General features: G+C 43.8%; 1 protein-coding gene across 1 annotated transcript in view; it reads right to left on the bottom strand.

The window, feature by feature from the left end:
* The window catches only part of SPAG1 (sperm associated antigen 1), a 69,911-nt gene that overhangs the window by 5,791 nt on the left and 51,524 nt on the right, over positions 1 to 12,596 (bottom strand). Inside the window, exons 14-16 of the mRNA XM_032421630.1 lie at positions 11,837 to 12,003; positions 9,192 to 9,324; positions 7,196 to 7,322 (exon numbers count right to left, since the gene is read on the bottom strand). Of these exons, the coding sequence (XP_032277521.1) occupies positions 7,196 to 7,322; positions 9,192 to 9,324; positions 11,837 to 12,003 (427 nt within the window). The remainder of the gene's footprint in view (positions 1 to 7,195; positions 7,323 to 9,191; positions 9,325 to 11,836; positions 12,004 to 12,596) is intronic.

Here is a 12,596-nt window from a genome sequence, read left to right as displayed (position 1 = left end):
GTATTAGTTTACTCTCAATAGCCCTATACATACTAACTGCTGTCCGCATTTTAAAGATAAGGAAACTGAGGCATCGAGAGAATCCTTGGGACGATCAAGGCAGCAATGCCCACGAAGCAAATGAGAACACAGTTGTGGAATCCCAGTGAGAAACCTGAAAACAGATTTGTGAGCTATGGCCTCGGAAATGGAAGAAGTCCCACACCACTGGAAACAATATGTGTTTTGTTTTGTTTTGTATTTAAGAAAAATCTGTGTCTAGGGGCGCCTGGGTGGCTCAGTCGTTAAGCGTCTGCCTTCGGCTCAGGTCATGGTCCCAGGGTCCTGGGATCGAGCCCCGCATCGGGCTCCCTGCTCAGTGGGGAGCCTGCTTCTCCCTCTCCCACTCCCCCTGCTTGTGTTCCCTCTCTCGCTGTCTCTCTGTCAAATAAATAAATAAAATCTTAAAAAAAAAAAAAATCTGTGCCTTAAAGAGCGATCTGTCTGGTTGGAGAAGACCTAAGAAAACATGAAATAACACTTTGATAAAGAGTTACAACAGGGGCAAGCAAATGTAAAGAGAGACAAGAGAGCAGGAAGAGGGAGGAGCCCATCTGCCAGATCCCAAGAATGGTCAGGCAGCCCTGGCCCCTATGGAAGCTTCTGTCTTAGGAAGGGAAACAATTTTTAAAAAGTAAATGAATGAATAAAGTACGGACTATCACTAATGCAATTAAGAAAGCCAAGGTTTTCTCTGGATACTAATGAGGGGGAAGGAGTCTCCTTCTGATACACTTGTCAGGGAACACAAGCCCTGAAGGGAAACAGGCACACAGTGGAGGGAAGAGCAGGGCCTACCCAGAGAAAAGTGTGGCTCCGGCAAAAAGGAGGACATTAAAAGTTGCTAATTACTGCATTAGGGCCTTAAAGAAAAAAGTATAATCACAGTATTAATAGATGTACTTAAAATGTAGTAACAATTATATGACTGTTTGATATTTGTGGCCTTACAGCATCCCCACTTAATGGGCTGCACATTCCCTAAGGCAACACCATGGGCTCTTCACCACTGTGACCCACAGTCTAGCACAGACGTGGCACTCAGTAAGAGAAAGAAATTCTGAAACAAAATACCACAGGATTTCACTCACATGTGAAACTTAACAAAACTGAACACGGGGGAAAAAGGAGAGGCGAACCAAGAAACAGGCTCTTAACTACAGAGAACTGGTTACCAGAGGGGAGGTGGGGGCGTTAAGTAGGTGACGGGGACTGAGGAGGACACTTGAGATGAGCACCGGGGGTTGCATGGAAGTGCTGAATCACTGAATTCTATACCCAAAACTAGTACTGCGCTGTAGGTTAACCGGAATTTAAATAAAAACTTGGAAGAAAAGAGATTCTGAGTGACAGCCCTGTAATTTTCAAAACTGGCGCGCGCGCACACACATAAAGGCATCTAGAACACAAAAGATCTAAGAAAGCAGAGCACTCAGCTGGTAACCAGAGGCGGGGCACCTGCCCCCCACAAGCCTCTGTGCCAACTTCTCGTTACCGACACACTAAGGAAGTGGATCCGGGCGTGAGTTCTGATGCATTTGATAAGCAGCTGGCGCCTTTGAAGATCGTGAAATTAAATTTGCTTGGCACATAACTCAAAATTATAGGATATATAAATGGAAGCTACAAGAACTCAAACCAGAAACACAACTCGCCGGCCTCATAACCTAGTGGGCTAGGATCACTCAAATTTGGGATTATCTTTCCGCATAATACAATTTCTAGAATTCATTCCAAAGAAGTATAAAAAGTCTTTCATTAGGTACTTCTGCCTTTATGTGAGAAAAACAGGTTCAAAGAATCAGGCAGCCAGTCTGAGGTAAAGGTGCTTTTAGAGTCTGGACATACGCAAACTATGAGTCGTCATGCATGTCTACCCTCATGGGCCCGAATCCATTAAACTCAGAAAAAGCTGAGTAAATTGTGAAGAAGCCTCTTTGACCTCATGGTGCCACACACCAGCTAAGAAATCTTTACGTGAGGTTTATGGATGAGTGTGTTGCTAACAAAAAAAGGAGTGGGGGGAGCGGGTCAGGTCACACGGGGGGCTTCCGGGCCGGCGGCAGATGCACCACATGCAGGCAGGCGGTGCACGGCAGCCCCACGCGGACAGAAGCTGCTGTGCCGGGGACCCTTCTGGCCCTGGCCCGATGTACCTCGTCGCCTGGCTCTCCATCTGTGTCCTTCACAATATCCTTGAGAACACACTGGGCGGGAGAAGGGGGGCAGGCACGGCACGAACCCCCTGGCCTAGGGGTCCTGCCACAGCAGCTGCACGGGTGCGGCTCGACCACCACCTCGGTGGATCCGGGATCTAGAAACACAAAAGCCTGAGCCCTCAACGCGCACAGCTTGGACTCATTTGCTACACTAGGTAGAAATGTGACTGCCCTCTCCCAACAAAACCCCGGTTTTACAGAATATATTTTTAGATATTGCCCTGTCAGTGATGGGCATGGAACTAAAAAAATTACCTCAAACTCAATAAGGTCAAACTGAACTATCCCTCTCCCCACTCAAACCTCTCCCTCCTCCCGAATACCCTCCATTATCATACTGCACCACTCAATCCCCAAGCCAGGAAGCTGGGAGGCACCCCCTCTGCTCCTTCCCCCCTACGTGTTACTGCTCAGGATGTTTACCTTCAAACGCCCTGGAATTAACCCCTCACTTTCTGCTATGGGCTAAACCGTGTCCCCCTGAAAATTCCTCTGTTGGAGTCTTAACCACAGCACTTCAGAATGTGACCGTATTTGGAGATAGGTTCTTTAAAGAGGTAACCAAGTTAACATCAGGTCATTAGGGTGGGCCCTAATCCAGCAGGACTAGTGTCCTTATAAAAAGAGGGAACTGGCAGACACACGTGTACAGAGAGAAGACAAACTGAAGACACGGGGAGGAGACAGCCATCCACAAGCCAAGGAGAGGGGCCTAGAGCACATCCTTCCTTCACAGTCCTCAGAAAGAGCCATCCCGGCTGACAACTTAATCTCAAGATTAAGAACTCTAAGAACCGTTAAGAAAATATATTTCTCTTTAAGCCACGACGTGTGGTACTTTGTTATGGAAGTCCCGGCAAATAGACCTTCTCTCTTCCCTCTGCTATTCGTTACCTTCCTTCAGGCAACTGCTTCTTACCTTGGCAGCTTCTAACCAATCTCCCTACTCCGTGCTGGGCCCCCCGTGATCCAGCTTTGACGCTGCTGCCAAATCTGATCCATCATGGCCCCCTTGACCCTAAGGGGATCCCACCACCTTCAGGATCAAGCCTATCCACCAGAGCAAGGCCTCCCAGGCCCTTCATAATCTGACCAACTCTCTCCATCCCCATTCCCATCTGCACCTGGCCTCTCGCTGTACCAGTTCATGTACAAGTTCATAAAAAATGTGGAAAGGAATAATCATAACAGTTTTATTCTTTTTTTCTTTTTAAGATTTTTTTTAAGACTTTATTTATTTGACAGAGAGAGAGACAGCAAGAGAGAGAACACAAGCAGGGGGAGTAGGAGAGGGAGAAGCAGGCTTCCCGCTGAGCAGGGAGCTCAATGTGGGGCTCAATCCCAGGACCCCGGGACCACGACCTGAGCTGAAGGCAGACGCTTAACGACTGAGCCACCCAAGTGCTCCAACAGTTTTATTCTTAACAACCCCAGAAGGGAAACATCTAAATGTAATTAACTGGTGAATATGTAAAAAAAAAAAAAAAGAAAAAGAAAAAAGTTTTAGTATATTCAGTAATAAAACTCAGTAATAAAAAGAAACAATTCCTGATATTCACACAATATGGATGACTCTCATGCTCTGCTGAGCAAAAAAAAAAAAAAAAAGCCAAAGAACACAGTACATTCTATATGATTATACTTATGTTACTGCCAAAAAGAAGGAAAACTAATCTACAATGATAGAAACTAGATGAATGGCTGCCTGGGGGTGGGCGTGGAAGGAGGGGAATGGGCATAGGGAACTTTCTGATTATTTACCTTGATTGGAGTGGTGGCTACATGGGGATATACATTATTCAAAAATCAACAACTAAATTAAGAAAACAATTCTACTTACAATTGCATCAAAAGGAATAAAATATCTAGGAATAAACTTAACCAAGAAGGTGAAAGATTTGTACATAGTATAGTGAAAACCATAAGACACTGATGAAAGAAACTGAAGAAGAGAGAAATAAATGGGAAGACAGTTTGTGCTCCTGGATGGAAAAAATTAATATCGTTAAAATGTTTACACTACTCGAAGCAATCTACAGATTCAATGCAATACCTATTTAAAATTCCAATGGCATTTTTCACAGAAATAAAACAAGCAATCCTAAAACTTCTATGAACCCGGTAACACCCCAAATAGCCAAAGCAATCTTGAACAAAGCTGGAGGCATCACAATTCCTGATTTCAAACTACATTACAAAACCCCAGTAATCAAAACAGTACGGTATTGGCATAAAAACAGACACAGAGATCAATAAAACAGAATGGAGAGCCCAGAAATAAACCCATGCATATACGGCCAACTAATTTATGACAAAGGAGCCAAGAATTCTCACTGGGGAAAGGACAGTCTTCAATAAATGGCGCTGGGAAAACTGGACCACTATCTTATACTATACACAAATATCAACACAAAGTGGATTAAATTTGAACATAAGACTTGAAACCATAAAACTCCTAGAAGAAAACATAGCCAGTAAAGCTCCTTGACACTGGTCTTGGGTTTTGGCTTTGACACCAAAAGCAAAGGTAACAAAATCAACAGTAAACAACTGGGACTACACCAAACTAAAAAGCTTCTGCACAGTGAAGGAAACAAAATGAAAAAACTACCAAGTAGGAGAAAATATTTGCAAATCACATATCTAATAAGTGGTTAATATCCAAAATACATAAACAACTCCTACAACTCAATATCAAAAAAAGAATCTGGTTAATAAAAGAGCAGAAGACCTGAACAGACATTTCTCCAAAGGAGACATACAGATGGGCAACAGGTACATGAAAAGATGCTCAGCATCACTCATCATCGGGGAAATGCAAAGCAAAGCCACAGTGAGGTATCACCTCACACCTGTCAGATTGGCTAAACTCAACAACACAAGAAACAAGCGTTACTGAGGATGTGGAGAAAGGGGAACCCTTGTGCACTGGTGGTGGGAATATTACAGAAAGCAGCACGGAGGCTCCTTAAAAAAACTAAAAATAGAACTCCCATATGATCCAACAATCCCACCTCTGGGTATTTATCTGAAAGAAATGAAAACACTAAATCTAAAAGATACCTGTACCCCCATGTTTACTGCAACAATATTTACAACGGCCAAGACATGGAAACAACGTAAGTGTCCATCACTGAATGAACGGACAGAGAAAATGTGATATAGCTACACAATGGAGTATTATTCAAACAAAAGGAAACCCCTGCCATCTGCCAACAACATGGATGGATCCCAAGGACATATGCTAGGTGAAATAAGGCAAACAGAGAAAGGCAATTACCATATGACTTCACTTGTACGTGAAATCTAGAAAAAAACAAAAAACTGAATTCACAGATATAAAAACAAACTGGTGGTTGTCAGAGGCAAGGCGGGGAGTGGGGAGTGGGTGACATGGTTTGTCAAAAGGTACAAACCTCCAGTTAAAAAATAAGTCATGGGGATACATATAACGGACCGCATGGTGACGACAGTTTTAACACTGTACTGTGTATTTGAAAATTGCTACAAGAGTAGATCTTTAAAAGTTCCCATTACAGGAAAAAAAAATGGTAATGATGTGTGCTGATGGGCTGCTAACTAGACTTATTGTGGTGATCATTTTGCAAATCGAATCATTATGCTATACACTCACAACTAATACAATGTTATATGTCAATCATATCTCAACTTAAAGTCAATGACCTGTAGGCTTACAATGTGTGAATTTCATTGTATTAGGCAGACACTCAACCATTTGAGCCACCCAGGTGCCCCGGAACTCTTCATTTTAATATGTAAATTGCAGCTCTAAGCCAAATTGGTTTTTAAGAAATACAATTTCAAAAAATGCCACAGCCCAGTATGTTCTAATTTGTCCTTCTGATGTTACTTTCTACAAACATGAACATTCATTAAAGTATTTCCACCCAGAAGACTCAGCCTAAAGAAAAGTGTAAATTATACAATACTTTGAAAATAACGGTGTGGTTTTCTTAGAGAAGAACATCACTCCACAGTCTCACACCGATAACCAACCAGCCAGTTTAAAGCCCAAATCACCATCAGCTTCCCAATCTCTGATCCGTCTCTACCAACTTCCCCTGGGTGAAGCAATCTTCCGTTCCGACGCCTTTTTCCCGCCCCACAGACAACCCCAATCGTTTGGTGGAGGAATCCAGCGGCGCTGCTGGTTGCCTTCCGTGATTCAGTAGCAAACCTTCCTGTCCCTTCAAGTGGACCTATGGTAACTAATAGAATTCCTTAGAAAATCAGCAAATAAATCCTAACTTTTGAGCTGGAAGGAATCTTAGAAATTATCTAGCTCCACATTAAAGGTAGGGGAAATCTGAAGCCCATTCCCAGGTTTCAGGACTGGTTAGCACAGAAGCAGGATTAAATCCCAGGATAATCTCATTCCCTTTCCATGATCCCAGGATGTATGTTCATAAAAACCACATGCTGTTTTCTTTTTTTTTTTTTTTTTTTTTTTTTAAAGATTTTATTTATTTATTTGAGACAGAGAGAATGAGAGAGAGAGAGCACATGAGAGGGGAGAGGGTCAGAGGGAGAAGCAGGCTCCTTGCTAAGCAGAGAGCCCGATGTGGGACTCGATCCAGGGACTCCAGGATCATGACCTGAGCCGAAGGCAGTCGCTTAACCAACTGAGCCACCCAGGCGCCCCAACCACATGCTGTTTTCAAAGCTGCAATTTACATATTAAAATGAAGAGTTCCGGGGCACCTGGTGGCTCAGATGGTTGAGTGTCTGCCTTCGGCTCGGGTCATGATCTCCAGGTCCTGGGATCGAGCCCCGCATCGGGCTCCCTGCTCAGTGGGGAGTCTGCTTCTCCCTCTCCCTCTGCCCCTCCCCACTGCTCCTGCTCTCTCTCCGTCTCTGTCTCAAATGAATAAAAAAAAAAATTCTATAAAAAAAAAAACAACTGAAGATTTCCTTACCTTGAGTCCTTTATGAGCCAGAGCTCGTCTATAGCGCGCTTTCACACTCCCGTCATCAATCTGGAGTGCCCGATCACAGTCCTGCTTTGCCTCTTCAAACTGGCACAGCTTCAAGTAACAGAGCGCTCTGGCGTAACGTAAGTATGAAAGGAACGAGGTATTATGAACAGCGAAGACAACATATCTCCAATCATGGCGTTTTCTTGCAATGCACGTAATCATGGCATCGGGGATACAACTGCAAACAAAATACAGTCCGGGCCCCTCAAGGAGGCTACAGTCTTGTGGAAGAGAGAGACACTTAAAACAAGCAAACACAGTAAAATCTAAACAGGATGCTCTCTCTGGGAGCACACAGCTGAGAATGTCACGGAATCTGGTGGGGCTGAGGCAAGGGCAGGAGTAGTCAGGGAAGACTTCCCGGAAGAAGTTACATTTAAGTTGAAGCCCAGACCATGAGGTGAGAATTATCCAGTGCAAAGGCACTGGGCCGAGAGTTAAGATGTAGGAGGGGAGAGTGGTGGCCAGGGGCCCAGCAAGAGCAGAGCCTCACAGTGAGAGACAGAGAGAGAGCGAGCGAGCACACAGTGCTCTTGATGCACTAAGAAAAGCGCCATATGGCTGGGTGCAGGGATGAGCTAGAAGGGAGGCCAGGCCAGATGGTAAAGGGTCCCGTAAATCATGGCAAGGAGGCTGAGCTTTCTCCTGAGCTCCATGGAGGTCCACCAATGGGTTCTCAAATAGGGCTAACATGTTTACCAGGTTTTAGAAAGATGGCTCGAGTTGCAACCTTGGAGAAGGAGACAAGAGGGAACAAGACATGCAGGGTAGTATGGTGGGTGCTGCAAACATCTAGGAGGAGTCAGTGGTGGCCCAGGACAGGGGTGACAGTGAGGTCGGAGAGAAAGGCTCCCGCCAAAGAGGAATTTGGAAGGGGGACATCCCAGTTTGCAGACAGCCCGGGAGAGGGAGGTGTCAGTCAGGAGTGCAGACAGGAGTGGAGTACTTGGGTCTGGAGCCCAGAGGGAGATGGACAGGGCGGCGGGCGGCGGGCACACCTGAAAGGTGGTAGGGGGACTGGGAAGAAGATGGACTGGCTCAGCGAGCATGCAGGGTGAAAAAGGGATCTGCGCCTTCAGAACCCCGAGAAGGGCAGGGGAAGGAAGGCCTGTGGAGGGAGGAGAGGAGAGCTGCCCAGTGAGCCCCGTGTACTGACATCAAAGGGCGAGGCGGTTCCAGGCCCAACTGAGCAGCCGCCCATACCCCGGACCGCAGAGGCTGAGCGGAAGGGGAGAACACTACCTGGTGGAGTTAGTGACAACGTTTTTGACAAAATGGTTGCCAACAGAGGAAAACATGCACAAAAACAAAGCAGTGAGAGGTCGGAGTAAAAAGAATTCATCTGAAATAGCTAAGAAAACGTGTGCCGGGAGTCCCTGCTCTTTAGGAACTATCCTCACTCTTCTTGTCACCCCAGACTCTACCTATTCCTGAAAATCCCCACATCACCGGAGTCTAGATAGCGATCTTTTACCATCATGTGGTAAAGACTGCCTCTCAGCAGCTTTCCAGAACACTCTGCCCATTCCTGCTACACATTGAAGGATGCTGGTACCCTCCCTTAGGACTCCAAGAGAGAAAGGACACTTAGGAAACGCGTCAGAAAGACAGCTGAGTCCTACTCCTACAGGGCCGACCACGCACGGGCCTGGTTGGGCACAGGGAGCTGGATGGCCAGGAAGGGGAGGCAAGGGCAGCCCGCGGGGACCCCCAGCCCGCAGAGACCCCCAGCCCACCACACCGCATGCTGTCAGTCTCTCTGGAACGCCTACGGCCCCCGCCTCTTTGAAAAACACTTAGGACAATATGCTATATAAATTCTCCAAACGATGGAGAAAAAACTTTGGCAATTAATCTGTCTATACTTTTTAATCCAAAAAAAAAAAAAAAAAAAAAAAATTAACATAAGAAATACGTAAAGTTACAAAGAACTTGCCTGTTTGTATAAATGGCACATTCCTTGTTGTTAATCTTTAAGCATTCACTGTATTTACTAAGGGCATCTTTATAGTTTTTGTCCTTTACACATTGATTTCCTTCTTCTTTAAGGGTTTTAAACATTTTTTCATCTATGGGACACCCCCCAAGGGGGGGGAAAAAAAAGAGCAAGGATTCATATAAGCACCTCTACAAAATCTTCAGTACATCTGTAAGCAGATATTCTATTGCAAATTAACCTGACCACACACCATGCAGAGCTAAAGTCAAAGTGGAATGAAACTTTGTATACAAATTAAAAAGACAAATTGGCTGTAAGTAAAAATTATACAATTATGACATTTTTTTCAAATTAGAAAATAAAACATAAATAATGACATCATTTTATCCATACCGATATGTCTTCTCTACTGGAAATACAAACATCTACAGTGTTTGGTTTAGTAACTATTTCATGAAAAATGCACAAACCTATTCAAGCCTGAGGTGGACATTTATCCAGTACCCCATTTCCTTGGAAAACCACATCTCCCCCGCTCTCTGTCCTGCGGTTTAGGTAAAGCAAGCCCTACCCTAGCCCAACCTTTTGGAGTAATTTTTGTGTTACTATCAGCACATCATACTTCCTTGGCCACAATAATCTAACTCGTCAGGGATGGGCCTATGAGAGCCAATAAGCTACAACAAGATTTTTTATGGCAGCTTCTGGTAATGCTTGCTCTTTCTCGTGGAATATGAGGAGGAAGAGAGGAGCTCTCCAGCCATCTGGTGATACAAGGGGAGAGTCTATATTTCTAAGATAGGGTGAAAAGAGCAAGAAAGAAGCCAAGATAGAGAGCTGAAGAAGAATCTATGAGTCCTGAAACTAGCCATCCCTGCAGCTACTCTACCTGTGGACGTTTCCATGATAGGAGCCAATAAACAACCTTTTTCACTTAAGCCATAAAAGGCTGGGTTTTCTGTTATCTGCAGTGAGAGAGTCCCAACTATTACCATTACCTGTGCTATCTTGCAGTGATCATGGCCGACTCTGCTTAGGATCCATTTCCCCTTCCTCAGGGTGCCCTGATGTCCACTCAGCTATCACTCCTCTCCTACTCAACCCAGGCGTTCAGAGAAAGCTGACCCCACTGATCAGGAACACAGGCTTAGCTAAGCCAATCGGGGCACGGCATGTCCTCGTCATAGGGACTGGCTCAGGAATGGGCACATGACCCATAAGAATAAGTACCAATAAAATGTGAGTCAAGAAAGTAACAGGATAAAAAAGCTAGGGCTTTCAGGGTAACATATTTTCTCATTTTTAAGTTAATGCTACCCAAAGCAATGGTGTCTCTCTCTCTTTGGACACTGATACCTGCACCCAGGAAGCCTAAAACCACTACAGTTCTATTATTTTCAGTCAGCACCTGAGCCCTGATGAGCTTTCAGTTACATGAACCAAAATATTCCTTACAGTTTAAGTTAGTAGATTTTCTGTACTTGCAACCAAAGTTTTCTATCACAAAGTATGAAAACCTGAAGTTTTGAATCTATGTAATAAGTCTACCTAATGAAGTAACTTGATAGAAAATAAAAATCCTGAAATTAAAATTTATTTCTAATGTTTCATGTTTCAAAAGACCACACAATGGGGCCAAATGACACTCCCCATACATCCTGCTATATGTAAGACCTAAAACAGAGTATTACAGGGATTCCTCCCTGCCCAATTTGCTGAAAAACTTTCCTTAAGCTTTTCTTCCCCCATTGTTTTTAAACCTTTGGTATCTATTCTAATAATCACACAAATATGAAGAGCTGATTACTTGTGCTCATGATTCACTAACGCAGATCTGTACAGTTAGTACAAGCTCTTTGTTAACAAACAACCACCCTCTACTGAGCAAATGCTTCGTGCGAGACTCCAGTAACAGCCAACTCTAGAAAACCAGAGATCTCCAAGATTTTCCAAGTCAAAGTAGATGTTCCCTGCATCTCCCTTCTAGTCAATGAAGAGGATGAGGGTCTAACAGAAGCCACATCATGACTCAGGAATCTCAGGGTGTCTACAAGATGAGGGTCAACCAGGGACACACATGGAGTTCCTAAGCAGGCAGGAGAAATGGGGCCTCAAGCGGCTTTTAGCAGAAAGCAAGAGTGAAGTCCCATTTATTAAACACTCTGCACAAAGTAATGAGGTAGGTACTATAGGAATGCAGGTATGTTAATAACTATGATATAAGGCAGAAAGAAATACCTGCTAGATATTTACGTTGTAGCGTTTTACTTTGTTCTATTATTTCAAAAACACCGATCTTATTACTTTAAGCCCTGCGACATGCAGGTGTTAAGAGAGAACTACATGCTACTTCTTTTTCTTATGAATGCTAACTAAACCTTTATTAAGTATTTTGTATGCATATCTCCATTTATTCCTGAGAACAACGCCACAGGACAGTTATTCATATTCCCCCCTTTCATACACACTAGGACACTGGATGTGGGAAGCAACTTCTTAAGACTCTAGTTAAAAGAGGGCGAACAGGGTCTTAAACCTGGGTCTGATGCCTGAGTTAACGCCCTTATCCTTCTGCTTTCCTGTGAAAACAGACACGCAGCTCAAGGTAACCTTGAAAAGAAGGGTGTGTAGGCTTCGCCCACCTGTGATGCCGGGCTGGGGCCGGCTGCAGGAATCCCCCCCTGGGCTGGGGGGCGTCTCTGCCACAGGCTGCCAAGCTCGCAAATGCGCAGACGTGGGCACAGCGGGAATGGGGGACAACCTCTCCCGCCAGCTTGGTCCGTCCAGATTCATCAAAATTCTTGTTATTCTAAAAAAAAATGAGTTTTCTCTTTTAATCATGCCATTTGTTTTTTATATCACTGAAGCTCAAATCAACAGTAAGATTTACAACACTGTGTTTGTGTACTTCTCTACAGAAAACAGTCTTGAGCTATCTGCTGTCCCCATAAACTGTCTTTTAAAGGGCTTTTAAAAGTTGCCCAAAATTATGTTAACTTTAGATCCTTTCTGTATCAAAAGAAAAAATGAAGGTCTAAAAATTTTTTCAATGTATATGCAATAAAAAGCGAAATATAAAGGTAAAATTTAGGAGGCCTAGAAGAAATGTCCCGCATAACACTTAATATAATTACTAAATTGATAATGCGTTACTCTTGAGAATAATCAAAAACACCTTAGAATTTCTATGCCCAAACTATACACCAAAGAAAGGTGTACAAGACCAGCTGCTAAAACTGATGAGGGCAAGCTATCATGTGGAATATTGTTTTTCCTTAAAGCATTTACATATGGCTAAGATACTCTTACCTTGCCTTTTTTTTTTTTTTTTTTTTTTAATTTTTTTCATTTATTTTTTTTTTTTTTTCTTAAAATTTAAAGACCGGGTTTCTTATTTTATCT

This window comes from Phoca vitulina, unplaced genomic scaffold, assembly GCF_004348235.1.
Source record: "Phoca vitulina isolate PV1807 unplaced genomic scaffold, GSC_HSeal_1.0 scaffold25, whole genome shotgun sequence".
Classification (NCBI taxonomy): domain Eukaryota; kingdom Metazoa; phylum Chordata; class Mammalia; order Carnivora; family Phocidae; genus Phoca; species Phoca vitulina.
This window is presented reverse-complemented; position numbering and strand designations above follow the sequence as displayed.